This window comes from Pantherophis guttatus, chromosome 2 (genome assembly GCF_059756535.1).
Source record: "Pantherophis guttatus breed Tessera chromosome 2, ASM5975653v1, whole genome shotgun sequence".
NCBI lineage: Eukaryota > Metazoa > Chordata > Lepidosauria > Squamata > Colubridae > Pantherophis > Pantherophis guttatus.
Genome location: NC_142064.1, coordinates 142959580 through 142986608, shown reverse-complemented (window position 1 = coordinate 142986608; position 27029 = coordinate 142959580). Strand labels below are relative to the sequence as shown.

Below are 27029 nucleotides of genomic sequence, written 5' to 3'. Positions count from 1 at the left end.
CCCCCACCCCCATTTACTCACAATCCCTGGAGTGGGTGTGGGTGGGAAGCACAGCTCACTGTTTGACCACCTCTGCATTACAAGACAAAAAAGTCAAGCCACAATTTCACTGGCCATTATTAGGCCATTGTTCATTCATAACAGTAAAATGCAGTTAGTTACAAAAGGAAGCAAAGCTTCTGGTTTCTGCTAGTGACCTCTGCAAGGGCAGAAATTAAAGAGTACACACACACTTATTTTTTGTTAACTCTAAACCATACCTTGCATTATGGCCAAATGAAGCTTTTTCATTATCAAAGTATAGCATAAAATGACTGAAAATGGTGAAAATGTAACAGTCCTCTCAATAATTGTTCAGTTCAGCAAAGCACCAGTATTACTATGCCTGTACCAGAAATCCGTAGCAATAAATATTTCAAGAGGATTCACTGTTCCAGAAGGCTAAATTAAGGGCAATTTTGACCACTGAGTATGGACTTTTTAAAAACAATTTTCTTGCAAGTTTAGAACAATAAAAAGCAGAAAACAGCAGGAAAACCTAATACCCCAAAATCACAGATTAGAAAAGCAGCAAGCAAACTAGATTAAAAAAAGAGATGGTGGAAGGGAGGGAGGGAAAATAATGAATGAATGAATAGATGGATGGATGGATGGAAGGAAGGAAGGAAGAAAGGAAAGAAGGAAGGAAGGAAGGCTGGCTGTCATAGGAAAAGGGTCTATATCACAGCTACCAAAATGTTTTAGCTAGAATCATGAAAGACATGTTAATCAGCTATTTGCTCACAGAAGCGGGTTTAAAGTGGTTCTGTATATGGAAAACATTTTTTGCAAGATAAATGAAGAAATTAACAACACTTCTCCTGTTACTACACTTTCCCTGTACAGACGGTGATGAAGAGTTACTAGATCTTGTATTCCATTAGAATAGTTTAGTCCTCCCATTGTTTTCAATAAACAGCTAGACTGAAAGTGTGAATTAAAAGGGCTTTTTTTCAGCAAAGCATTTGTGAGTAAACTAATGGAAGCTACTTCCATGGTAACAGCTATTTTCATCAGAGAAGAATGCTCCAATGAGGCCATCAATTGGTTCTGAGCCACATCCATTGGAATGAAATATACATATTTATTGTACTGTATACTGCAAGTTATCTGTCCCACTCCCAGTAAATGTTGACTTATTCATCAATCCTTTCAAGTACCTAGTCATATTTCTGCAGGATCCAAAAGCTGGTACAGAATACTTGATGAAGAAAATAAATGAGTTAGGAGCTTTATCAGGCTTCAAAACAAATAAACAGAAAACAACAATGCTTGTTAAAAATAAGAGTTTTCAGGACTATGAAACCTTAAAAACCGTCGGGCTTCAAGGTGGAGAAAAAGGTGAAATATCTTGGGGTTACACTGACAAATACAAATTCTAAATTGTTTCAAATGTTGTATATGTATGGAATGATATCAAAAAAGACCTACTAAAATGGGACAACTTGCAATTATCTTTTCTGGATAGCAAAGATAATATTTTTATTTCAGACTTTACCGATTCTTTTAAATTCTTATAAATATAAGTATTTATAAACAACGGCAAATAGATATTTCTAAGTTCATATGACAAGGGAAATAACAAAAAATTAGATAGAAATTATTTCAAGATGCTAAAGAAAGAGGAGGTTTGGGTTTAAAAAGTGTTTTTTAACGCTTGTTGTTTGGTCTGGATTAAAGAGTGGGTGACTCTCCAAAACAAGAGATTACTTGAACTGAAGGTCACAAACTAAGAATTGGATAGCATGGCTGCTTATAGTATGAGTTAAATAAATGTTGATTTCAACAACCACTTTTTTAGAGGTGCCATCCTAAGTGTTTGGAATAAATATAAAATAAGGTTCTCTGTGAAGATACATCTTTGGGTGTCAGCCCAAGAAGCTTTTTTTAAAAAAGAATTGATGGTGAGGCCAAACTGGTGGATCTATAGTAAAATAATAACTTTTTTAGTCAAGGTGAACCTGCTTTCAAATCCAAAGAAGAGTTGGAATCAAAAGGATATATCTGTCACTGGTTTACATATTTATAATTGAAAGAAAGGTTTAAATTAGATTTTAAAAAGCTATGCATGTGACCTTGCAAAAAAAAATGAACTGGAAACTATACTATGCGGCAAAGAAGAACATATTATTGCTAAGGTTTATAAACAGTTATAGAAATTGAATTTGGAAAATAAGTGTGTGAGAAGCACCGTATGAGCCAATGGACAAATAATTTTGGTTATAATATAACCCTTGAACAATGGAAACATATTTGGATGATGAGTTTAAATTTTACATTAAAGTATAACTTAAAAGAAAATTTTTGTAAAATGATGTGCCATTGGTATGCCTAGAAGTATTTCAAATGCATGTTGGAAATGTAAATATAAAGAAGAAACATTTATCATCTCTGAGAGACTTGTGACAAAGCAAAAAAATAAATAAATACTAGAATAAGATTCACATTTAATACAGAAGATTCTTTAAGTGAATATAAAGATAAAACCAGAGATGCTCCTTTTAGGATTAATGGACAAAGAACTTGAAAAAAAAATACAACTGTTGTTATATATGCTAACAGCAGCAAGAATGTTCTACGAACAAAAATGGAGGGATACTTTAATTCCTACAACGGATAACTGGCTGGAAGAACTGATGGAATTAGCAGAAATGGCCAAATTGATTGCCCTAATGCCTAATCAAAGAAAAGAATACAGCTAACTTTGTTACCATTTGGAAACTGTTTTGGGAGTTTGTGCTTGAGGTGGAACAAAATGAGACTTTGACTTTGGATTTTGCTGATTAGATATGTTTGATATTATAGAATGGCTAGTATATACAGTATACGAATATGGAAAAGTAAAAAAAAAATTAGGCTGTATGTTATTATTCTACTGTGCTAAAAAGAGTCAGAAATCAATGCTTTTTTTTCTTTTCCCCCTTTCCTTCCCTACTTCCCCACCATTTTCATTTTTTTTGTACAGGGAGTCCTTGACTTACAACAGTTCATTTAGTGACCGTTCAAAGTTACAACAGCACTGAAAAAATTGACTTATGACCATTTTCCAGTTACAACCTTTGTAGCATCCCCCTGATCATGTGATCAAAATTCAGATGCTTGGCAACTGGTTCATATTTATGACCATTGTCGTGTCCCAAGGTCATGTGATCACCTTTTGTGACCTTTTGACAATAAAAGTCAATGGGGAAGCCAGATTCATTTAACATCTGGGTTACTAATTTATCAAGTGCAGTGATTCACTTAACAACTGTGGCAAGAAAGGTCGTAAAATGGGGCATAACTCACTTAAATGTCTCACTTAACAACAGAAATGTTGGGCTCAATTGTGGTTGTAAGCTGAGAACTGCCTGTATTTTATATTTTGATATACTAATAAAAAAATTGGAACCATCCATCCTTTCAAGCAGCTGGTTGTATACCTGAAGGTAGAGACCCAAAGGTGCTTTTTCAAGAATAGAATAGAATAGAATAACAGGAAACCCTACACCACTTCAGACAAATGGTTAGCCGACATTTTCTTAAAAACTTCCAGTGTTGGAGCATTCACAACTTCTGGAGGCAAGTTGTTCCACTGATTAATTGTTCTAACTGTCAGGAAATTTCTCCTTAGTTCTAAATTACTTCTCTCCTTGATTCGTTTCCACCCACTGCTTCTTGTCCTACCCTCAGGTGCTTTGGAGAATAACTTGACTCCCTCTTCTTTGTGGCAACCCCTGAGATATTGGAACACTGCTATCATGTCTCCCCTAGTCCTCCTTTTCATTAAACCAGACATACCCAGTTCCTGCAACCGTTCTTTGTATGCTTTAGCCTCCAGTCCCCTAATCATCTTTGTTGCTCCTCTCTGCACTCTTTCTAGAGTCTCAACATCTTTTTTACATCATGGTGACCAAAACTGAATGCAGTATTCCAACTGTGGCCTCACCAAGGCATTATAAAGTGGTATTAACACTTCACGTGATCTTGATTCTATCCCTCTGTTTATGCAGCCTAGAACTGTGTTGGCTTTTTTGGCAGCTGCTGCACACTGCTGGCTCATATCTAAATGGTTGTCCACTAGGACTCCAAGATCCCTCTCACAGTTACTACTATTGGGCAAGGTACCACATAACTGTACCTGTGCATTGTGTTTATCTTCCCTAGATTTAGAACCTTACTTTTTTCACCATTGAATTTCATTTTCTTAGATAGCGCCCAATGTTCAAGTCTGTCAAGATCCTTTTGTATCTTGAGCCTATCTTCTGGAGTGTTGGCTATTCCTACCAGTTTGGTGTCATCTGCAAATTTGATGAGTTCCCCATCTATCCCCTCGTCCAAGTCATTGATGAACATGTTGAAGAGTACTGGGCCTAAAACAGAACCTTAGGGTACTCCATTGCATACTTCCTTCTATGTAGATGCAGTTCCATTGAGGACTACACGTTGAGTATGGTTGGTCAGCCAGTTACGAATCCATCTGGTAGTGATGCTGTCTAACCCACATTTTTCTACTTTATCTAGTAGTAGGTTATGGACTACTTTATCAAATGCCTTACTGAAGTCCACTCGGCGAAAAACAGGCCTACCGGGCCCACCATGCCATCGAGTGCCAAAAGCGGGGGGAGCACAGGGGGTCACGTGTGCATGCGTGGGGGGGCAGGGTGCATTGAATTATGGGTGTGGGCACACACGCGCATAACCCCCCCCTGCACTCCCCCCGCTTTTGGCACATGACAGCAAAAAGGTTAGCCATCACTGCCCTATAATGTTTCCAGTATTCAAAAAAAAAAAAAAAAAAAAAAAAAAAAATCTCAGTTCAAACTGGTCAATTTTATCATTTCTGTTAGTTCAGTTAATTTTATAATTAATAATAATATTAATAATATTAAATATTATTAATATTATTAATATATTAATAAATATATTTAATATTAATAATATGTTAATATTATTAGGTATAGAACTGTTTTTCCAACTTACTGCATACAATAATCTTGCCACAGTTCCCAAAAATAATACTATTTTCCTATATTTCTTTTCTAATTTCTTGTCCATAAAGCTTCTATCCTGTGAGTTAGAAATAGAGACTTGAATACAATATGAAATCTGACATAATTCTAGGCAGCCATGTTAAAACGTGCTCATAAACACATACGTGGGATTTGAAGCTACATTAAATTTTGAAGTCTAGATAATAGCAGACACGTTCATAAGTGTTCAGAAAACCTTGTTAGTGAAAATTAAACTATTTGATAATGACAAACACAAGGATAGGTTTCCTTCAAAAATGCAAAATAAGTAGGGAAAGAAAAGTACAAAAGTATCTGACATATTTGCCATTGTGCTTTCTATTATCCCTGTATTTTCAACTGTATTCTTGAAAATGCCATTTATGGAATTCTACAGTTTTGCCAAAGGATCTAATAGGCCATGAGTTGTCTTAGCCATAGATTTTAAACATGTCAGAAGGAAGCTAGAGGATAAACAAAATAATAATGGCTTGCTTGGTCAAAATAGGTTTGTTCCTCTTCCTTTTCACCCTTTGGATTTCTGCAGACTGATTAGATCAAGCCAATCAAGTATAAATCAATAAATCACTAACCCAAATAATGCATCTCTATTTATGCATCATGCCAAATCAAAATTGAAACAGCAACAAACCAAGATTTCCAAATGTTCTTTACTAATCCATATTTAAACAATAGTTTATTGACTCCTTTCTCACATTCATGGCAAGCCAGAAAAATAAACCACATTAAGTTTAGTGCAATGTATGAATCCAAGAATTGTTACCTATTAATTCTGTATTGATCTACCAAGAGAGTAAAGAACCTGTACTTATTAATAAAGTGAATAAGTATTTTATCTTATCTTAAAACTATTTTCCAATTGTTCATTTGTGTGTTATGGATTACATATTAATCTGACTACTGAACTGCAACTCTGATTCATTTGATTGCATGCTAAATTACATATTTGTGCAGAGACTCATGTCTAGGCAACAAAAGGTCACCAGTTTCCTGGATGATGATTATGTTAAGGTTTGGTGAATCTCCAAGGAACAAAACTGAAAAGCAGCAACAAGAATGCTCTGGAGAACTATTAGTATTCACAGCGAGGTGAACAAGAGCTACTAAAAAGAAGCTTATTATAAGGGATTCAAAAGGCTAAACGGAATACGAGAAGACAGCCAGGCTTCTCATGCAAATTGACCCTTAAAAAAAAAAAAAGAATAGTTTTCAAAATATTTTGATTCAAAAAATGATGGCAAACTATGGATTTGTTGAAGGGTAGGACATCCTGCCTACTAGAATATCTTCTAAGACAAATATTCATCATAAAGAGCAAGAAGCTGCATCTTATTTCAGTACAGGTAGTCCTCGACTCACAATAGTTCATTTAATGACTGTTCAAAGTTACAACCTCACTGAAAAATGGGATTTATGATCATTCTTCACACTTACAACTGTTGCAGCATTCCCATGGTCAAGTCATCAAAATTCAGACAGGTGGCAACTGACCAGGGGTGGGTTCTATTTACCTTTACTACTGGTTTGCAACCGGATCGCTCGTGTGCCTGCTTTGCTTCTGCGCATGCACAGAAGCTTCTGCACATGCGCAGATCGCCAATGATGACATCAGGGGTGGTGGGCGGGGCCTCCTGCCGGTTTTACTACCGGTTCTTGCGAACCAGTCCGAACCGGGGGCAACCCACTATTGCAACTGACTCATTTATGAAAGTTGCAGTGTGTATGATCACCTTTTGCGACCTTCTACCAAGCAAAGTCAATGGGTAAACCAGATTCACATACCAACTGCAATGATTCACTTAATAATTGTGGCAAGAAAGGTTGTAAAGTGGAGCAAAGCTCACTTAACAAATGTCTCACTTAGCAACATAAATCTGGGGCTCAATTGTGATCGTAAGTCGAGGACTACCTGTACTGATAATAAACAACGTCTTCCTTTGCATCAAGTGAGAGGCTAATTTAGGAATACAAAGCAAGTTGTGATGGCACACTAAACTTTTCTTCCAAGGTCTCTCACCAGTTATGACTCCTTGCCCCTTCTTCTGCCTTAATTGGCCACTTCACTTTGTCCAACAGCAGAACCATCCTAAAGCAGCCTATGTTACTTTATAGCTACGATAAAAGCAGAAGATCCACAAATGATACACAAGAATACAAGCACATATAAGGCATAACATGGGAAGCTATTGTTTTCTAGCATAGCGTACAGTAGATCCATTGTAGTTTGGAACAACTATTTATATCTCTAGCAGTGCAACCTGACATCACTTTTAGTGCCTCATTTAGGAAGGTAAACTAGTCAGTAGTGGCAGTTGGAAGAACACGATGTAAAAAAGAGGCTTATTAGAATAAATCAGAGGATGTTGATGGACTTGAGCTGTCATTCCTAGTTCTGTGTTCCCACTATTAAGATCTTGCCTGCAGCAAGAAAATACAATTATGACAGGGTTCTAAAAGAGTAGAACGATAACACATGAAAATGAAGCTGATGCATTTATATATCTTTAACAGAATAAATGGATGAAAATAATGAAAGGACAAACTCTATTATTGGTATAGCTAGCATCTATGAGATTTGATTTTTGTCAGAGATAGGCAAGAAAAGATTCTTATGATACTTGTTCACAATCACTTGTTTTTACAAATAAACTTTCCCTCACTTAAGGCATTTTAAGAACTTCTTCACAGCATCTTGCACAATTAAGGGGGGGGGGGAACCTAGTATTGGGGGGGAGGGATGCCCCAGGCAGGCAAGGATTGCATACTAATAGGAAAGGCCATTTTCCAGCAATGGAGAAGGAAGCTAGTCTCTAAAGGTGCAACCTACTTGCCGAAACCTTGAGAAGTACTGCTTGCATTTGATGAAGAACATTTTGCCCGCAGGTCAAAACAGGAAGGAGAAAGCAATTACAGCTTCAGTGCCAAGACCTGGCAAAAAGCTAGAAGTGGGTCTCCTGGGTTATCAAACAACTTCTTAAAACAAAGTTAAGAATCGTTAGTTCTGCACAATTTTGATAGACTGTCAAACCAGATAGTTTCCATTGAAGGTGGTAATTCTGCAGCTTCCTGGGGAATATTGGTTCCACAGGCCAAACCTAATGTACAATGTTTCTATTTATTTCACAGGAAATGCAGCAGTGATCCTGAATTAGTTTTGTTCTGTTTTGCTAATGGAATTGTTTAGTCAGTGAAATGAAAAATGGGCCCAAGTTTTCCTTTCTGTTCCAGCCCAACATTTGTTCTCAAAACTGCTCTGGAGGGTAGGGATACAGATTGGGAAGGGTGTGGAGGAAATATTTTCATGAAAGATCAGTTCTGTTTGCACAATGATGGATTTCAGGCAAGCACTACAAACATATTCCAAACAAAATGGAGCCATTTAAATAAGATTATATCACCTCAACTAATGAAAACAGACCTTTGTTTGACTATGTGGATTGAGAGAAAGTAGATCATCCTACATTACAGAGAATTTCAGGCAGCTGAATGGAATGTATTAAATACAAATCCTTTAATATTAAATGCCCAGAGAATATTTAGTCCTTAATAAATCAGTGTGAGCTTCTTAGTTACTCTTTGACACCTGACGCTATCAATAATAGTAGAGTAGTATAGAAGGGTAAAAAAAAAATATTACCAAGCTGACCCTCCTAATGTTGTTGGAATGGTAATGAAAGCACAAAACTGAATTGCAGTTCAACAATACCTGGATGGCCACATGGTGCTCATTTGTGTGCTAAAGAAAGTAACTGCTTACACTAATCACTCAGACTATCTAAATCAGGGGTGTCAAACTGGTGGCCCGCGGACCGGATGCGTCGTCCACAGGCCACGCTCACCCCAGATCCGTGAAGGGAAAAAAGTCACGATACGTCACGTGATGGCAACATGATGCCACAAGTTTGACACCTGTGATCTAGAGCGACCATCACAGGAGTTACACATTCAAAACATTGTTCTTCTGCCTCCTAAGGAGATTCTGGATTGATGGAAACACCTCTGTGATGTTGGTGGTGGACACTCTTCCCATCTATAACAGGTCTTCTCCCTGTACTTCAAGAAGCTTTGCATCTTGCCACTAGTCCATATCTGGCTGTGACAGTTAGTGCTAACATGAAACACAATGCAAGCCAAAGGCTACATTTAAATGGTTTAGTGGCACTGTAATCAAATTGTACCCCATTCTAAATGCACTTTGGTCAGAATCATTCCTTGGATTAGGCCCACTGTTTATTTAAATATGATTTGCTGAGTAAGTAATAATTAACCAGCTTCATCATCATTATCCAAACCATAAACAATAATTTAAAGACCACAATGGCTGAGATTCATGAAACTTGGCAAGCCAAATCAAACAATCTACTTTAGGATTGACATGCAAGTTCCAATATTAAGTGACATTCTAATTAAATGAAAAGGCAGGATGTATAAACCTAATGAATGATAAAACGGAGGTACCTACCTTGCATTCAATTTACATAGATCAAAATACAGTAAAGCTCTCAATTTTAGTGCTTCATATTACAAATTGGGAATATTGCATTCTTAGATCTGCCTATAAATCAAAACATCTACCCCTTGACCCCTGCCCAAATCCTCAAATCTAGCCTAAACCAACTGTGGAAGAAATGAATGTCTGTACAGATGTGTGACCGCCCAATGAATGTCTTTTTCAAATGTGTGACTGCCCAATGGGCTTGCCTTAGATAAACAAACTTAAAGACATCCTTTGGTTCCAGGTAGCATTTAATGATGCAGCTCATTACAAAGAGGCCATCGCTGCAAGTTAAGAGACTATTCTGCCCCCTCCCCTTTATCCCTAAAGCCCTATTTCAAGCTTCTATCCTTCAAGGTGTATAAACGTCGACTCTACTTTATAATCCCTTTATTGTTTCAAACCAACATCTTCTCATTCTGTCTAATCTAGCCATTTATTATGGGGATTGTGCATTGCATTTGAGAAAGCCTTGATACCGTGATACCCAGATCCCTGAAATCAGATTTGCTTGGGAAAATAGTTCAGCTTCCATGGATCTTTATGGTGACCCAAAGCAGTGGGATCTTTCAATTAACACTTACATTCCAGGGGCGGGTTCCAAATCCCATTGCTCCTGGTTCGCTCGCGCGCTTGGATCCGGGTGGGTGGGCGGAGCCTCCTGCCGCCGCTGCTACCGGTTCGCCCGATCTGGTGCAAACTGGTAGCAACCCACCACTGTTACATTTCTACTGCAGCAAAAGTCATATAAACAGACCGGCAATGCTCCAGAGAATTATCAAGGCTCCAGTAAATTCAGCAACTTGTTTATTTACATTTAAGCTATTAGGTAATCTCCCACGAAAACAGGTCTGACACACCCAAAGTTTATTAATAATAAAGGAGATTATCTAACCAAGCCGTGATCTTGGCTGTGGATCTAAAAATATTCCTTCTTACTATGTTTTGAAAATATTGTAAACAGTGAAGATTTGTGGCTGCTTGTTTCCCTAGGCTGCATGCAGCCTCTAAGTATTCTTCTAAGGCCCACAACAAACACAACTCCGTAATATTGATTTGAAAATATGATTTCTTTTAATTGATGAAAAAATAATCTTTACAGATGAGATAGGGAATCTGGGGGGGGGGCACATTTTGTCTCAATGCTATACCTGTCTATTATCATTTCCCTCAGATTTTAGTCTTCAATTTTTCATCACTCAAATATCAAAACTCCCTCATGCCTTAATGAAGCAAGTGCATAACAATGTCCAATTTCTAATTTTGACTCTTTAACAGAGGTACGAAAAGAATGTGCTGAATTAAGTAGAAGAAAAATCTTGTTGAAAAATTGCCTCTACTTTTGCTTGTAGAAATTACTTGCAGGTCAGCCGTGTTCCCAACTTCCACCAACTCATGCAGCTATAAAAGTATATGGGATTTTCTTTATTTAAACACCATGTAGTGAATTAACATCTGCAGAATAAATCCCTAGATAAATTATCCCAAGGTGTTTTCAAGGCACACATTGCAGTGTGCTGAGCAGGCAGGGAAAAATAAATAAAAGGCAGTTAGTTTGATATCTAATCTGCATGCCAAGAGGAAGCAAAGGCTGTTTTTTTAAAAAAAAAAATACGTATGTTCGCAACTCAGAAGAATTTCAAAATACTTATAGTAATGACTCAGAGTTACTAAGAAGAGGGTGGGGGAACATAAGTGTGTCGACATATCCAGGAATCTGAATCCCCAATCCAGCATAACATACTAAGGCTGTCCAAATTGATGTCTGGAAAATGTTGGCCATTGATCAACCTAAATTATTAGCTCAATTCTGCTGATAATTGTCCTGCTCAACAAGTTACCAGAAGAAAAGCAGAATACGCAATAAATAAGTCTGCTCCTGCACATCTGATAATCAGCCCTAATAAGCTCCTCTGATTAAGCAGAGAAGTTAGTAACACACACACACACACACACACACACACACACACACACACACACACTGCATAATACTATTTTCTCCTGAGACACAGAGCTGGCAAGCATCTTGTTTCCACCTGTATTCACTGCTGATCATATGCCGCATGATCACACAAATCCTGAAATTTGGCACAATATTCAGATTTCTGCCTACCTTATCCTTTATTGTGAACACATCAGCATTTTATTTTTCATGATATCTCTCTACAGGAATTCTTCATTTCTATCCCATAGATAGACAAACAGAGAGTCCTGGTGAATGCTTGGACAAGTCTTTATATTTTTTTCTGGCAAGATTTCAGAAGTATTTTGTGTTTGCCTGATCCTAAGGCTAAGACAGAGAGGGGCTAGTCCAAAGTTATGCAGCTGGCTTCGTGCCTAAGGTGGTCTCTAGCCCTATGCCTTAGTCACTACATCAAACTGGCTTTTTCCCAGTTTATAAAAACTTATAGGTTTTTTATAATCCAAAAATCATTTCTGCAAGAAATCCCCAAGACAGAAACACACACTAACACATCTGATTTCGCTGAAAGAAATCTGAAATGGTGGGTGTGATTATTCATTCATTCCATTTAATATTTCATGGTATCCACCTTCCCCAATGGAAAGACCAATAGATTAAAAATTGTCTCTATTTTTTTATAGGATATGAAATCTCAAGGGACCTCTGCTGTCTTTCACATTTGTCAAATGATGAATAATGATTAAGTATAGTAGAGGCTAGATATAATTGTGTATCCTTGATGTGTGTGTGTATGTGTGTATATATGTATATGAAGAAAAATAATACATGATAACAAGATCCATGGTGGTCTACAACACTTCACATATTCTACAACTCTTTGCAAATTAATCAGAATGACAGGTGGAAGTTAGGAATGAAAGCTATCGTACTCATTTGGGGAAAATATCCATTACTGAAGTTCTGTAATTTCTGAAAGGAAGGATTCAAACATTAGGTGGTATAAAATCTTTGGGGAAATTTAAATCAGTAGGACTTCATTCATACAGTGTGATAATCATTATTTTGAAAAGCAAATTCCTCAAATTTCAAAAGCTGTGTCTTATATTACAACCGATGAGGCAGGTAATCCTGTGAACAAGAACTATCAATCATTTGTACCACTAGTGACTTTAAAAAAAAAAAAAGCGTAGGAATCTGAATCCATCTACCATTACAATTACTGTACATAAGTTCAAGCAATGGACCAGCCTACATTGCTCCAAACTCCTTAACTGCTATCGCCATTTGACCATAGTGGCCTAGATTATAGCCTACATAGGAATGTTAGACAACACCCACAAAAATATCAGACGGGGCTACTATACAGGAAATTCTTTTTTTTTTTTTCTCCAAGTATTTCTAATTCACACCCACTTGTTATTATTTGGCAAGTTTTTTTTTTTTTTTCCATAAGTGGTTTACCCTTGTTTGCTTCCAAGGGTTGAGAGAGAGAGTGGCCCAAGGTCACCCAGGTGGGCTTAAGGCAGAATCAGAACTCACAGTCTTCCAGTTTCTAGCTAAATGCCTTAACCACTGCACTAAACTGGCTCTCGTGCCATTTAACTCCACTTTTTAAAATTGCATGTTATTTGCTACAACATCCTGGAAACTGGACTGGTGGCTAAATGCACAAGACAGAGATCCTTGTACCGTGTGATGTTTATCTTACACTCATTTCAACGGCTTATGACTTGGTTCATGTATCACACTAAATCATAGATGAAATGCAATTGTGGTGGAACAAGCCATAGCCTGTTCAAACGTATTATATAAATATTATTATTGCTAAAATACCATGGCTTAACTTCAATATATTTTTAACATAACTATCAGGTTACGGTTTTGTAAATATAAAGCTTCCATCCAGCATTGTAACATTGAAATGAAAGACTGTAGATGCCTGCAAATAAAGCAAAGGTGAACTGTTGCCCAATAATTATTATTAAGGTTATAATTCCCAGCATCCTTTATCTTAGTTATGTTATAATTAAGTTTTAATCCAGTTATTCAAATAGTGTCTCCCTCAATTAAAGCCCAGCAAAGATAGAAATACATGAGCAAATATACATTAATTTTTTATATTGACTTTAGAGATAAACTATTGTAATAAGTTTTAAAACTACAAAATAAATATCTCTTTTCTGTGTGAAATAGTGTCTCCCTCAATTAAAGCCCAGCAAAGACAGAAATACATGAACAAACACACATTAATTTTTCATATTGACTTTACAGATAAACTATTGTAATAAGTTTTAAAACTACAAAATAAATATCTCTTTTCTGTGTGAGCTGATTCTGAGCCAACAACACCTTTGTGTAGTTAAAACTACATGCTTCAATAGACTTGGTTCAATAATATTCTCATAGTACTTGATACTAGCTTTAACTCCTAGATGTAAAGATATTACAGCATGCTGTAAAGTGGAAAACTCTCAGAGAAAATGTTCTGTGGTTAAGCAACAATTTCTTTAACAGGATGTCATTCTTTTTCTTCCAAGCTAACCAAATACTTAGTTTAAAAAGAAAACATGAGGCAATATGCTGATTAAAATGCTAAGCTTTCTACTTTAGAGTGGGTTGGATAAAGCTAGAATGTTAAAAAAAAAAAACTAGAACTCTGAACAATGCTTAAATTTGTTTATTTTTTTCATTTTAAATTGGGTGCTTAGTACTTCCATATTTATTCAAGAGAAGTGGGGAGAAAGAGGATATTAATATAGTGCTTAAATGTTGAATGGGCACTAGTCCACCCTCAACACATAATATCCCTGATTAGCTCTGAATAAGTCATTCTCGATCATTCTGAGGCCTGTTACTATAAGGGTAAAAATGAAGGGAATGGAAGCTGTCTTGAGCTCTTGGAGAACTAGCACACTGTAAAACTAATAAGTAAGTGGAACTAGAAGTTCTAAATTAATTTCCAGGCTACAGTGCTGGAAGCTAAAACTTGTAAGAGTGTGCTCTGCTTTAGTTTTCCTTCCCTTGCCATTTGTCTGAGACGCAAGTGAGGTATACAAAGCACTTCTGCTACTTTCAATGGGAGAAGCAGTCCTCTGCCTATCGAACTAAAGAGGATCCAAATGATATTTTGTAAATTTAATTCAAAAATGGCAACTTCCGTCCCATGAGTCTGACTTTTGATGCCTCAGAAAACTGTGCTAATATTCCAGCAAAACACTTGTCTGGAAAACATCTACAAATTCTGTCCTGTGCTGTGCAGATATTTTATGAGGACCAAACGTGTTGTACTTACGGACAAGGTAAGATGAATCTCCACATGATTACAGTTTTTGGAAAGCCTTTTCCTAAGTGCTCTCACTGCCTCCTTGGGTCTGCAGTTAGAAGAAATAAAACCAGAAAACATACTGATCATTAAAATTCTACGTACATATTATTTCTCTTATAATGTTAACTGAAAATAGGGAATCAAGATTGCTGAAATGAAAAACCCCCAAAGAGGAAAATTAAATCAAGACGGGAATAAAGCAAGGTAGCCACTTCAATGACAAAGATGAGTTGTGTGTGTGTTGAGAGTACATACACTAGAGACGGGTAGCTACGCCAACTTTATGACTTGCGGATTTCAACTCCCAGAATTTCCAAGCTGGTTCGGGAATTCTGGGTGTTGAAGTCCACAGGTCATAAAATTTCCATAGTTGCCCACCCAACATACACCATGTCCTGCCAAAGAATAAAATTTCTCATTCCATTACAGAAGTTTGTACAATAGATGGTTAATTTCTGCATGACCTGATGTCCGAGATGATTTATATTTGGTAAATGTTAATATATAGTTGACTGCATAGCATCCCTATTACAGAAGGTTGGATAACCTACCACTGGGGACACTGCACAAGTTTTGCTGAAAGCTTTTCCCAAGCTCAGTGCATCGTTTCTGTCTACAGTAGAAGTAGGAATCCTAAAGGCTTATCAAAATGTTGAATTCCAACTCCCATCAGCCCCAAATGTTGTAGGATGCTTAATAGTCAGTGTTGTAAGTAAGATGCCTTTCCTGGAGGCATGGAAAATAATCATCATCAATATGAGAGAGAATAAAAACAGAACAATAAAAGATTGACACTGAAATAGATTCTGAATCTACTCCCTCCAAAGTCTTCACCGAAAATCCATTGTGTGTGTCTGTGTGAAAATAGCAATCCTATTTTCCATAAAACAACAATAAAACAAACAATCCTATGAGGTAGAATGCACTGAGAAACAGCTTCTATGACTGGTCAGGAACTCAAACCTGGGTCTTCCTACTACTCCCTACTCCCTCCCTAATACTGGTATTAATCCAGTACTTCATCCATTATGCCACACTAGTTCATTTGAGAGACTATGTTGTATTTTTAGAAGGTGAAATGCCCCGCTTAAGCCTTGCAGAAACATAAGGCATCAACAATGGACTTCAAATTCAGGTCCTTGCTGACTTTTGAAAGGTGGCTTTCAAACGCTGTATGAAGCCTTATGTGGCCTTCAAGCCACTTCTGACTGCATAATACAAATGGAAAAGCATGACTTTAGAGCCTTTTCCCCCTCAGGGGTGAACTTTCTCTGTGGTAAGAGAGCATTTGCCTTTTTAATGCTGTGTAAACTGGCATTATTCTGCTGCTCCTGATGACTCTAAACTTAACGCTGGTTATCTTTGTTGCTCATCTTGATTTAAGGATAATGATACCAACCCAGGAGTGAAATCCAGCAGGTTCTGACAGGTTCTGGAGAACCGGTAGTGGAAATTTTGAGCAGTTCAGAGAACCGGCAAATACAACCTCAGGATGGCCCCAGAGGGGGGTGGGAATGGAGATTTTGCAGTATCCTTCCCCTGCCATGCCCACCAAGCCATGCCCACAGAATTGGTAGTAAAAAAAAAATGATTTCACCACTGTACCAACCGTTAAATGACCAGCCCTTAGTGACATAGTTTCAAATGCTGAACTGGACACGGGCTGGAGGGCTGCTAAACACTGGTTATTCTCATTGACTGACACATAAGCCAGACCAAAACTCATATAATCCTGTTTCCCCCTGAGAACATGGCTTCTCTTTAGCTAAGCCCACAGATATCCATGGTTATGCAGACCCAAGAAAGTTGGCAAGTTTCCAGGGGAACAAAAACCCAGAATGTTTTTTTTTTTCATTTCTTCTGCTCTCTGAAAGTTGAATGAACAAGCAAACAAAAATTCACATCACCTCTAGGGTATTCTCCCTCAAACTCCAGGTATTTTGACTGCCTGGCAGCTCCCATCAATCTTAAATTAATATAGTTAGGAAAGGGAGGCGGTACTGTATATCTCCCCAAGTTGAAGACGTAAAGACTGTTTCAGAAGAGTAACACAAAGCCCTTTGTGGCATATGGCCTGGTTATCCGAAGTACTGTCTATCTTCAATTGATACTGCCTGGTACATTTATACAGAATGGGTTACACGGTAGGTCCCCTCTACTAAAGGATAGAGGAAGTATGCCTTCTCTGCCACAATGCCTGCCCTCTGGAAAGTGGTGGGATTGTACCGGTTCAGACTGGTTTAAAACCGCTCCTCAGCAGTTTTCCTTGCTCTCTGCAACGCAGAAGTTCAATTTTCTTCAAAGTGTGCACGCGTGTGCAGCATGCGTCTGGCGCATGCGCTCAGCGAATCTGTTGTTAAACCGGTAGGATCCCACCACTGCTTGGAGATACAAATGGCACTCGTTCTTCTGGGGTTCTGACTTTAAAAACTAGCTTTTATCTGAGGTTAACATGTTTAGCTGAGGTATTTGTGGAGGGCCCATCGTATCTTCATGGCCTAGCATTTTGATATGGGCTGCCTGTGTATGTTTTCATTGTTTTTAATCTATTTTAATAATTCCCTCAACACTGTCAAACTAGTTACTAAGTCTGCATTACTATTAATCTTCTCATCGTTCCTATCACCCATCTCCTCCCACTTATGACTGTAACCTTGTTGCTGGTATCTTTAAGATTTATATTGACTGTTTCCCTAAGACTATCATTAAGTGTTGTACCTTGTGATTCTTGACGAATGTATCTTTTCTTTTATGTACACTGAGAGCGTATGCACCAAGACAAATTCCTTGTGTTTCCAATCACACTTGGCCAATAAAGAATTCTATTCTATTCTATTCTTTCTGGGTTTTGTAAGCCACACAGAATCGTGGCTTACAGAATAGAGAGGGCAACTATAACAAATTTAATAAATCAGATTAAATTAAACCTTTCAGAACAATGTGCCAATTTTCCTTGCGTGGTTGGAAATTGCTTACAGGATAAGTCCACAGGCAGTAGTATGGACAGCAATAACACTGCTATTGCCTTTGGCTGAGTATATACTGTTGTAACTATGACTTGCTTTTTTGTTGATTTGGTTTGTTGCTGGTTTACTTTATTATTATTATTTTTGTAAGCCGTCCAGGAAACATTTTTAAAAGGAAGAACAGGTTCTACTGCTAAAGTACAAATAAAAGGCCATGGCTCGATTCCAGAGAATAATCCCTACGAAAAACACAAAACCCATCCCAGAAAAATAAACCCAGGGTTAGCAATAAGCAACTCTTTTAAGTGTATATAAACAACAGCCTATATTTTAGGAGCAAACTATAAAAGGTAAAGCTTATTTTATTCCAATTTTGTTTTGAGCAAAAATTGCTCTTTGAAGTAATGATTCTCACAGACTGCTGTCTTCGAAATATATGGGACTCTAACTCTCTTTGGTTATGTTGGTTAAAGATATAGGAACTACAGGTAGTCCTTGAATTATAATTGTAATTGAGCTGGAATTACATCATAAATCGTTACGGTCGTAAGTCAAGGCATCCACATGACTAGAAGTAATTTCCAGGCCATTTTTTTGTGCAGTGGTGGTTCTTAAGTAAACACAATAATCGTTAAATGAATGTGGCAGTTACTAATAAACCCATTCATTTGAATGGGCATTTTTAGCTGGAATTGTTGTCATATGGCTGAGGAATGCCACAATGGGTTGCAAAGATGACTTGCCCAACATACAGCCACATGACCGCAGGCAAGGAGCATGTGGTGAGACCATTTACGACGGCGGGGGGTGTTTTATGGGTCGTAAAGTCCCCATCCTGTGGACATAACTGCAAAATAACTGGTTGTTAAGCAAGGACTACCCATATACCCAACTCATCTACAGCACACCTAGTTAGAGAAGACTAAGCTTCATTCTTTTTCTCTCCTAAGAGGAAGCAGCCAAGAGATACCACAGTATCTACCTGTGCATGGAAAGGGAAGAGTTACATTCAAAAATTATGCAATGGCCCAGATATATAGCCCCCAATAACTCATCCAAGATTATAGATGATGTGTTTACTGCTACTTCATATATTGAACTATGTCAACACATTTCTGGACTTCCAGAGTTGTTGAACTACCGTTCCCAGCAGTCAATCGTGGCTAATGGTAAGGAATGCTAGTAACTGTAGTTCAGCACTTTCATGGCAGTTTCCCATTGTGGCAGCCCTCTCCATTAAAAGTCACAATAACAGATCAGTATGTCATATTGTCATGCAAATAGTGCAATTCTGTGCTTTAATGACAATATGACATCTGATGCGAGGACAAGTTGTATCATTTGTACAATGATATCAATACAGAGATGTCATTTGCCTCTCTCCTTGTGTTACGTGAAGTACCGTAGATTAAACTTTTTTTTTTTTTTGGCATGTTGGCAGATCAGGTTAGCAAATAGGGTGCATGCTTGGGAGAGTTTTGAATATTACTAGAACTCTTTTGAATACAGAATCTGACCCACCCATAAAAACCATAAAAACCGAGTCATGGTACAATTAAAAAAGTCACTTTGAACTAGTATTGTAGTTCTTAAACAACAAGCCTCAGGATATAGAATTACATGCTCAAAACAGCATGCTCCTTCTTTGCAAAATTACACACCTCAAATAGGATGTTTTCTGCTAGATGCCCTGTAATTCCTGCTTCAGAGGTTTCCTGGACTAACAGCTTATGGACTGAGCATTGGCATAGGTGTAAATTAGTTACAAGGTTCACCGAGCAAACACTTTTTCTCAGGCAAAAATACACCTCAGGATTACTCTGAGGATAATGGACTTTTCTGTATTTTTTGAAGGCAGGACACCAATGTCATTAAAAGGTAGTCCTTGTCTTATGACAGAAGACTGGAATTAGCAACAACTTCAGTAAATGATAGTTATGACCTAAATTTGAACTTACAACTGTTATCCATCCCCACAATCACGTGATTGTAATTCAGGTACTTTGCAACCAGCTCACTTTTATTATCAGTTGCACATCTGATGGTCATATAATTGTTAATTGCAACATTTTTGCTTGTTTCTGATTCGCAGTTGGGGGCTCCTTTCATCTCCCTATTAATGAGCCCACCAAAGTGATATCTATTCATTTAATTATAGTTCACAACCTATTTCTTGGTAAGCTAGAAAAAAGTGGGACAGATAGCATCACCACCAGATAGATTTGTAACTGGCTGACAATTAGGGTTGGCATATAGTCAACAAGCAGTCCTTAATAGTACTATGTCTACATGGAAGGAAGGAAGCAGTGGGGTACCACAAGGTTCTGTCTTAGGCCCAGTATTCTTCAATATCTTCATAAATGACTTAGATGAATAGAAGGGGAACTCATCAAATTTGTAGATGATATTAAGCTGGCAGGAATAGCCAACACCTTAGATGACAGGCTCAAATTCTAGATGTATCTTGACAGACTTGAACACTGGGCCCTAACAAAATGAAATTCAATGTAGAGAAAAGTAAAGTCATAGGCAAGAAAAACCAAAAGTACACATACAGATTGGGTGAAACCTGGCTTAATAGCAGTAATTGTGAGAGGGATCTTGGAGTATGAGTGGACAATCAATTAAATATGAGCCAGCAGTATGTGGCAGCAGCCAAAAAAACCAATGCAATCCTAAATTGTATTAACAGAGGGATTCAATAAAAATCACATGAGGTACTAATACCACTCTATAAAGCCTTAGTAAACATCACACCTAGAATACTGCAACCGGTTTGGTCACCACACTAAAAAAGATGTTGAGACTCTAGAAAGAGTGCAAAGAAGAGCAACAAAGATGATTAGGGGATTGGAGGCTAAAACATATGAAGAATGATTACAGAACTGGGCATGGCTAGTCTAGTGAAGAGAAGGACCAGGGTGATATGATAGCAGTGTTCTAGTATTTGAGGGGCTGCCACAGAGAGGACGGGGTCAACCTATTTTCCAAAGCACCTGCAGGACAGACAAGGAATAATGGATGGAAACTGATCAAGGAGAGATTCAACTTAGAAATAAGGAGAATTTTTCTGACACTGAGAACAATCAACCAATGGTACAGCTTGCCTTCAGAAGTTGTGGGTGCTTCATCACTGGAGGCTTTCAGGAAGAAAGTGGACAGCCATCTGGTATAGGCAGGGTTTCCTGCTTGAGCAGGGGTTTCGACTAGATAACCTACAAAGTCCCTTCCAACTCTGTTATTCTATTCTACTCCTGTTTGCATACTTCCGAACTGCTAGGAGAGCAGAAGTTGGAGCGAATGATGAGGACTCACCCTGACACACAGCAGCACTCGGGTTTTGAACAATTTGCTGCTGCAGACTGTTGACCCAGCATCCTAACCACGTGAGCCACCATGCTTCATTGGCATATAGTCAAGCTGACCACCTGACCATGGACATGTGGACCATGGACCATGTTTTTGGACGATGCTGGTTCCCTCAGCTAAGAAAAAAAGATGAGTACCGACTCCTAGAGTCAGACATGACTGGACAGGGGAAACCTTGATCTTGACCTTTTTATTCAGGGTTAAGAATAGCTCCTTTGCTCACATCTATTCAAATGCTAAAAACCAGTGAAGGCACTAGCCAAACTTGCATGGTCCTATAAATCGGGGTGTCCAATCTTGGCAACTTTAAGACTTGTGGGTTTCAACTTCCAGAATTCCCCAGCCAGCAGATGGACACCCCGCTATAAATCCATTACAGAGCTGCTTTACTCACCATGTTTTCAAAGTGTGCACTGTCATTAATTTACAGACACATTTAATGAACATGTACACAACAAATATGAGCTTCCGTATTTTCAGGTAGGATGCAAATACATTTACCAGGAAGTAGGATTGCCTAATACATGCAATTTGTCTTGTTTATTATCTATTTATTTATTAGCATTTATATTCTGTTCCAGAGACACTGGACAATTCACATTCAAATCCAACTCATAAGGCAACAGTAATCACAACGTCAAAAACACGTAGCGATACCAATTTTCAATCCAGTTTTTCTTTGCTGTCTGTGATTTAAAAAAAAGTCAAAGTGAAGATTTCACAGCATGAAAAGAAATGTTTGCTCGTGTTTTATGCCAATCAAGCCCCACTTTTAGTATTCAAAAGAGTTCTAGTAATGTTCAAAGGCAAGCTAGAGGAACGTGGTGAAAGTTGGCAACTCTTAGCATACATTGCAACAGACGAAGAAGTCCCCACAACTTCATATAAAGCTGAAATGGATAAACCACAAATTTCACATGGTCTGATTGGTGGATTTTCCCCCCTACTACAGCAAATCTCTTCCCAATTGCGAATGCATTGTTTTCAGGAATTTTTGGTCGTGGTGGGGACCTCCTGAAAGGTTTTAACATATATTTTATTTTACTTCTTAAAATAAATTCTAAATTAATAATAATAAATAAATAAATAATAAACAAAATTCTAGAAGCTGCTATGCTCTTTGGCCCTGACTATCAGCCTGAACAAAAGTGAAGTACTTTGCCAGTAGTACCAAGTCCAAAGAACCAAAAATCACTGTTAATGATACCCAGTTGAGAAAAGCAAACAGCTTCAAATACTTGGGAAGCATCATCTCGAGTGACGGGTCTGACTTAGGGATCAGCAAGGCCAGCCAGTGCTGGGATGGCAATGTACTGAAGTGCTCAATTCACACAACATTCATATCACCACAAAGCCAGAAGTCTACAGAATCCAGGTTATCTCTTCCCTCCTATATGAATGTGAATCCAGGACTCTGTACTGAAGGCACATCAAATAACTGGAGAAATTTCACCTGTGTCCTCTCTGCTCCATCCTTGATATTTGTTGGCAAGGCCATGTCTCCAGCCTGGAGATCTTGGATATGCAGAGTCCACCAGCATTGAGTCTCTTATTATCAGAGCCCAGAATGCGATGGGTGGGACACGTCATAAGAATGGATGATCACTGTATGCTTCTCCAGTTTCTCCACTGTGTACTGCAGTCTGGGAAGAGATCTCGAAGTTTGGGAAGAGATCTCGAGATTGATCATACAAAGAAACGGTGAAAAAAACCTCACACCACTGTGACTTCCAGCTAAGAGAACAGGAAGCTGCAGCTGCTGACAGAATCTGTTGACAAGCTCTCTGCTATGAAGCCTTCACCAGCTTTGAAGACACGTGCCGCCAAAAATTGATAGCAGTGCGTGGCATCACAGAATATCACCTATAGTTACCACAACAATGGACTTTCCTGTGCCACCGCTGCACTAGATTCTATTCTTCTAAAATGGGACTGCAGAGCCATCTCCACGTACACAACTGCAAAACAGAGTGTCTTTTTCTAACCTGAAGGCCTACCATGTTATACTTCTTAGCCAGAAATTTTACAAAAGTCAAAAAAAAAAAAAAAAAAAAAAAAGTAAAACATTTCCAGCCACTACTCTGGACATGCTCACCCACAAACATTAAGTTTTCCCAACTGCCGAAGAGCAAAATGATAGCAAACAAAAATGCAACAATTCACGAAGAAGCACTGTCATTCTCTGACCTCGTAGCTAAAGATCAAACACTTATCTTTTTGAAGAAGATCAAGCAGCTTACCCTTCCTCAGTCGTGTTGATAAGGTCACAAATATGCATGAACTGACCCCATTCTTCTGTCTGCAAGGTTCCAAAAGTAGCTTTCGCTGCCAAGGGAAAGATTGGGCTCACGGTTAAAAAGCTAGACATTTAGGAACAAACTGTTATTTTAGATGATCAAAGTAGGACATTTAGACTTAGGAGGCAGCTTTTTCAAATTAAAAAAAAAATGAGCGAATAGCCAAATATAAATCTAGCATAGGTAGTCCTCGACTTACAACAGTTCATTCGGTGACTGTTCGAAGTTACAATGGCACTGAAAAAAGTGACTTATGACCTTTTTTTCACCCTTATGCAGCCCACTGCAGCATCTCTGTGGTCAAAATTCAGATGCTTGAGAACTGACTCATATTTATGACAGTTGCAGTATCCCAGGGATCATGTGATCACCTTTTATGACCTTTTGACAAGTGAAGTCAATGGGGAAGCCAGATTCATTTAACAACTTGTTACTAACTTAACAACTGCAGCGATTCACTTAACAACTGTGGCAAACATGTCATAAAATGGAGCAAAATCCACTTAACATCTGTCTCACTTAGCAACAGAAATTTGGTGCTCAACTGTGGTCATAAATCAAGGACTACTTGTAAATAAACACATATCTCTCAGCCAACTTTTAAATGTAGGAAATTCAGCTAATAGTAATAGATTGCATTTGGTGGAATTTCAACATGGTATTCTGGCTCAAAGATATTTTCTAATGCCATTTAAGGAGCCCTAGGGCAAGAACAAGGATATATCCAGGATAAAATGGGCCTAAAGCCCTCAGTTGCTATTGAACCTTAATCACCATTAATCTTAATCAACAACTTCTGGAAGTTCACCCATTGCCCTGTAAAATGCAGAACGCCAGCACTGCATCAATGCCTATATTCACAATTTTTGCTCTGAAATAGGCGGCTTCAGCAGGTGCTACTGGTTGCCTCTATTGGACACACCTGTTGTGCTTAAAAATGATTGCAAAAGTTCCAAAAGCATAGATGAGGCACTTTGGACGAGTTCTGATCCTCAGTTGCTGACTAAAGTTTCCTGTAAGTGACCTTATCAAATACGTAATATATGATTATCAAATCTCTTCATTTGCTCAGTCTTCCAAACTCACCAAAAGTTCAATTACCCTATAGGTTGCCATAAGCATTTCTATTCACATCGCATAACAATCTAACTTTCAGCGGGCAGCGGATAGTAGTTTGGGATTTTACTATGAGTTACCAGAAATGAGCCTCCACCCCACGCAGAGAAGGGCTTCACCCCTTCTCCCCACAACCCTTTGAATACACAAATTCAAGAACCTCACACGCCGTCTGGTCCAATCGTAATTGGAAAATGCCAGGAATCCAAGCGATATCATGATATCAGAAGTTGGCGATCGAGCCGCTAAATTCAGGAAGACGGCTCCAGGCCAACACGAAGCTTTCAAGAAGAGACTGGACTGCCATCTGTCAGAAATGGTGTAGGGTCTCCTGCTTGGGCGGGGGTTGGACTAGATGACCTACAAGATCCCTTTCTACTCTGTTAATCTGACTCTGACTCTGACTCTGAAGGGAACGAGCTACCCGGCAGGCTCCGCTTACCGATCAGATGGCCCACGGGGGTGCCGAAAGCATCCTTCTGACTCTTTCCAAAAGCCATGCTGAGTTGCGCCTGAGTTTTCAGGCCCGCTCGGGAGACCAGGATCTTCGGATCAGAGTTGAGAACGACGTCCCCCAGTCTTCTCCCTGGCACCTAATGCCGACGCCTTCCTCCTCCTCCTCCGCTCCGGTGGCTGCCCCGTCGGGAATCTCTGCCGAGCGCCTTTCCCGGAGGCTGGAAGGGAGGAGCTTGACGACCGCCTTCCAGGTGCTCGCCAGGGCCGGCGTCCTATAAACTCCGCGTCGGGGATCACGTGTCGCGCGGGACTGGATTAGACCTGCCCTGGCTCGGAGATCGAGCGTCGAGATGCGAGGCAAGCTGGTCAGGGGCTCCGCCATCTGCTTGCCCCGCTTCATCTGCCCGGGGGGGGGGGTGTAGGGGAGGGGGGATACCACGAGGTCCAGAAGCCTCTTTTGATCCCTGGTATTTCACAAGCGTTTTCGGTTTGCAACTTCTGCACTTGGTCGGGGGGGGGGGTGCTCTCACCTCACCCGGGTTGTTGTCTGCGTCTTTTTTTTTTATTTATTTAAGGCTGTGGGGAGATGATTTGGTATCCCACGACCACACTTTTTCCTCCTGTTCTGATCCTAAACGTGACGTCTGGGTTCGATTAATAAACTCTACCTAATGCTCATTATCTAATTTAATAAGAATAGAATAGAATAGAATAGAATAGAATAGAATAGAATAGAATAATAGAATAATAGAATAATAGAATAATAGAACAGAACAGAAGAACAGAACAGAACAGAACAGAACAGAACAGAACAGAACAGAACAGAACAGAACAGAATAGAATAATAGAAAAGAACAGAACAACTGGAAGGGACCTTGCAGGTTTTCTAGTCCAGCCCCCTGCTTCAGCAGGAGGCCCTATACCATTTCAAACATCTGGCTGCCAGTCTCTTAAAAACCTCCAGTGATGGGGGGCACCTACAACTTCTGAAAGCCAACCGTTCATTATATGCCTATATAATTGTTTATAAGTAGAAGAATCGTTTTTTAAAAAGTTACCTATTGTCAAATTGTGTTCTTTTCATGATATCCTGTAATCTATCTGAGGGTTGAAGGGAAACAAAACGGGATGTAAATCCAGTTAATTACATGTTACAATTAGGACAAGAGCCACAATGAGATTTGATTATTATTTTTTTTCAGATTAAATCCCAGTGACTTCACTGGAATGCATTTCCAGATTGACAACTGCAGGCAAAATCCACGTTCAGGAATGAATAGCTCGGGAAACTAGATTATGGTATTTCAGTTCTTCCAGGCATGCAAGTCTACCATTATACTATCATAACACATTGTTGAACCATTTATCGTAGTTGAAAAAGAATGGCAGGGGAGATCTAAACAATTTCTTGAATGTTGTGGTCAACCACGATGTGGCATTTAGAAAAAGTGAAACATTAGATAAAAACATCTGGTGCTCTTTTGTTCTGCCTTCAGCACTTTTCTTTTCTCTCTGTAGTTGAGCTAAAGAATTTGGCGTTTTCTAAATTACTCACGTTCTTATCTGTTTTACATTTATTTCCACAGCAGGAATGCTTGTGAATCCAGAGGCATCGGGAGGAAGAATGACAGGATAATGAAAATGGGTTCTCTAATATAATGTAATATTTGAAGATCAGGGTTGGCCCAATAAGGTAGACTAGACTAGCAAACCAATGCCATATAAATCAGGTTTACTTTTATTATAACAGCTATAGTAGTAAAAACTGAAGGTGCTTCCCCTTCCCTTGCATTATTTTAGTGTGAACTAGAGAGGGACTTGTTTGAGGTGTTTTCTCAAGTTAATTTTTTAGCCTGGGCTCAAGCCCTTTTATCTGACTATTGCCTTAATAGCAGTTCTTCCTCCTGTCTTTCAAGGCCATTCTCCATGTCCTCCACAGCAGGGGCGGGTTTCAAAACCCATAGCTACCGGTTTGCGTGTGGGTGCGTGGGTGCGACGCTTCTGTGCATGCACAGAAGCGGGTGGGCCGC

General features: G+C 38.8%; 1 protein-coding gene across 1 annotated transcript in view; it reads right to left on the bottom strand.

The window, feature by feature from the left end:
• Window positions 1-25485, bottom strand: part of TOM1L1 (target of myb1 like 1 membrane trafficking protein) — a 50729-nt gene extending 25244 nt beyond the window's left edge. The window contains exons 1-3 of the mRNA XM_034412473.3: window positions 24986-25485; window positions 23371-23455; window positions 14763-14841 (exon numbers count right to left, since the gene is read on the bottom strand). Coding sequence (XP_034268364.2) covers window positions 14763-14841; window positions 23371-23455; window positions 24986-25043 — 222 coding nt within the window. The 5' untranslated portion in view covers window positions 25044-25485. The remainder of the gene's footprint in view (window positions 1-14762; window positions 14842-23370; window positions 23456-24985) is intronic.
• Between the last annotated feature and the right edge of the window lie 1544 nt (window positions 25486-27029).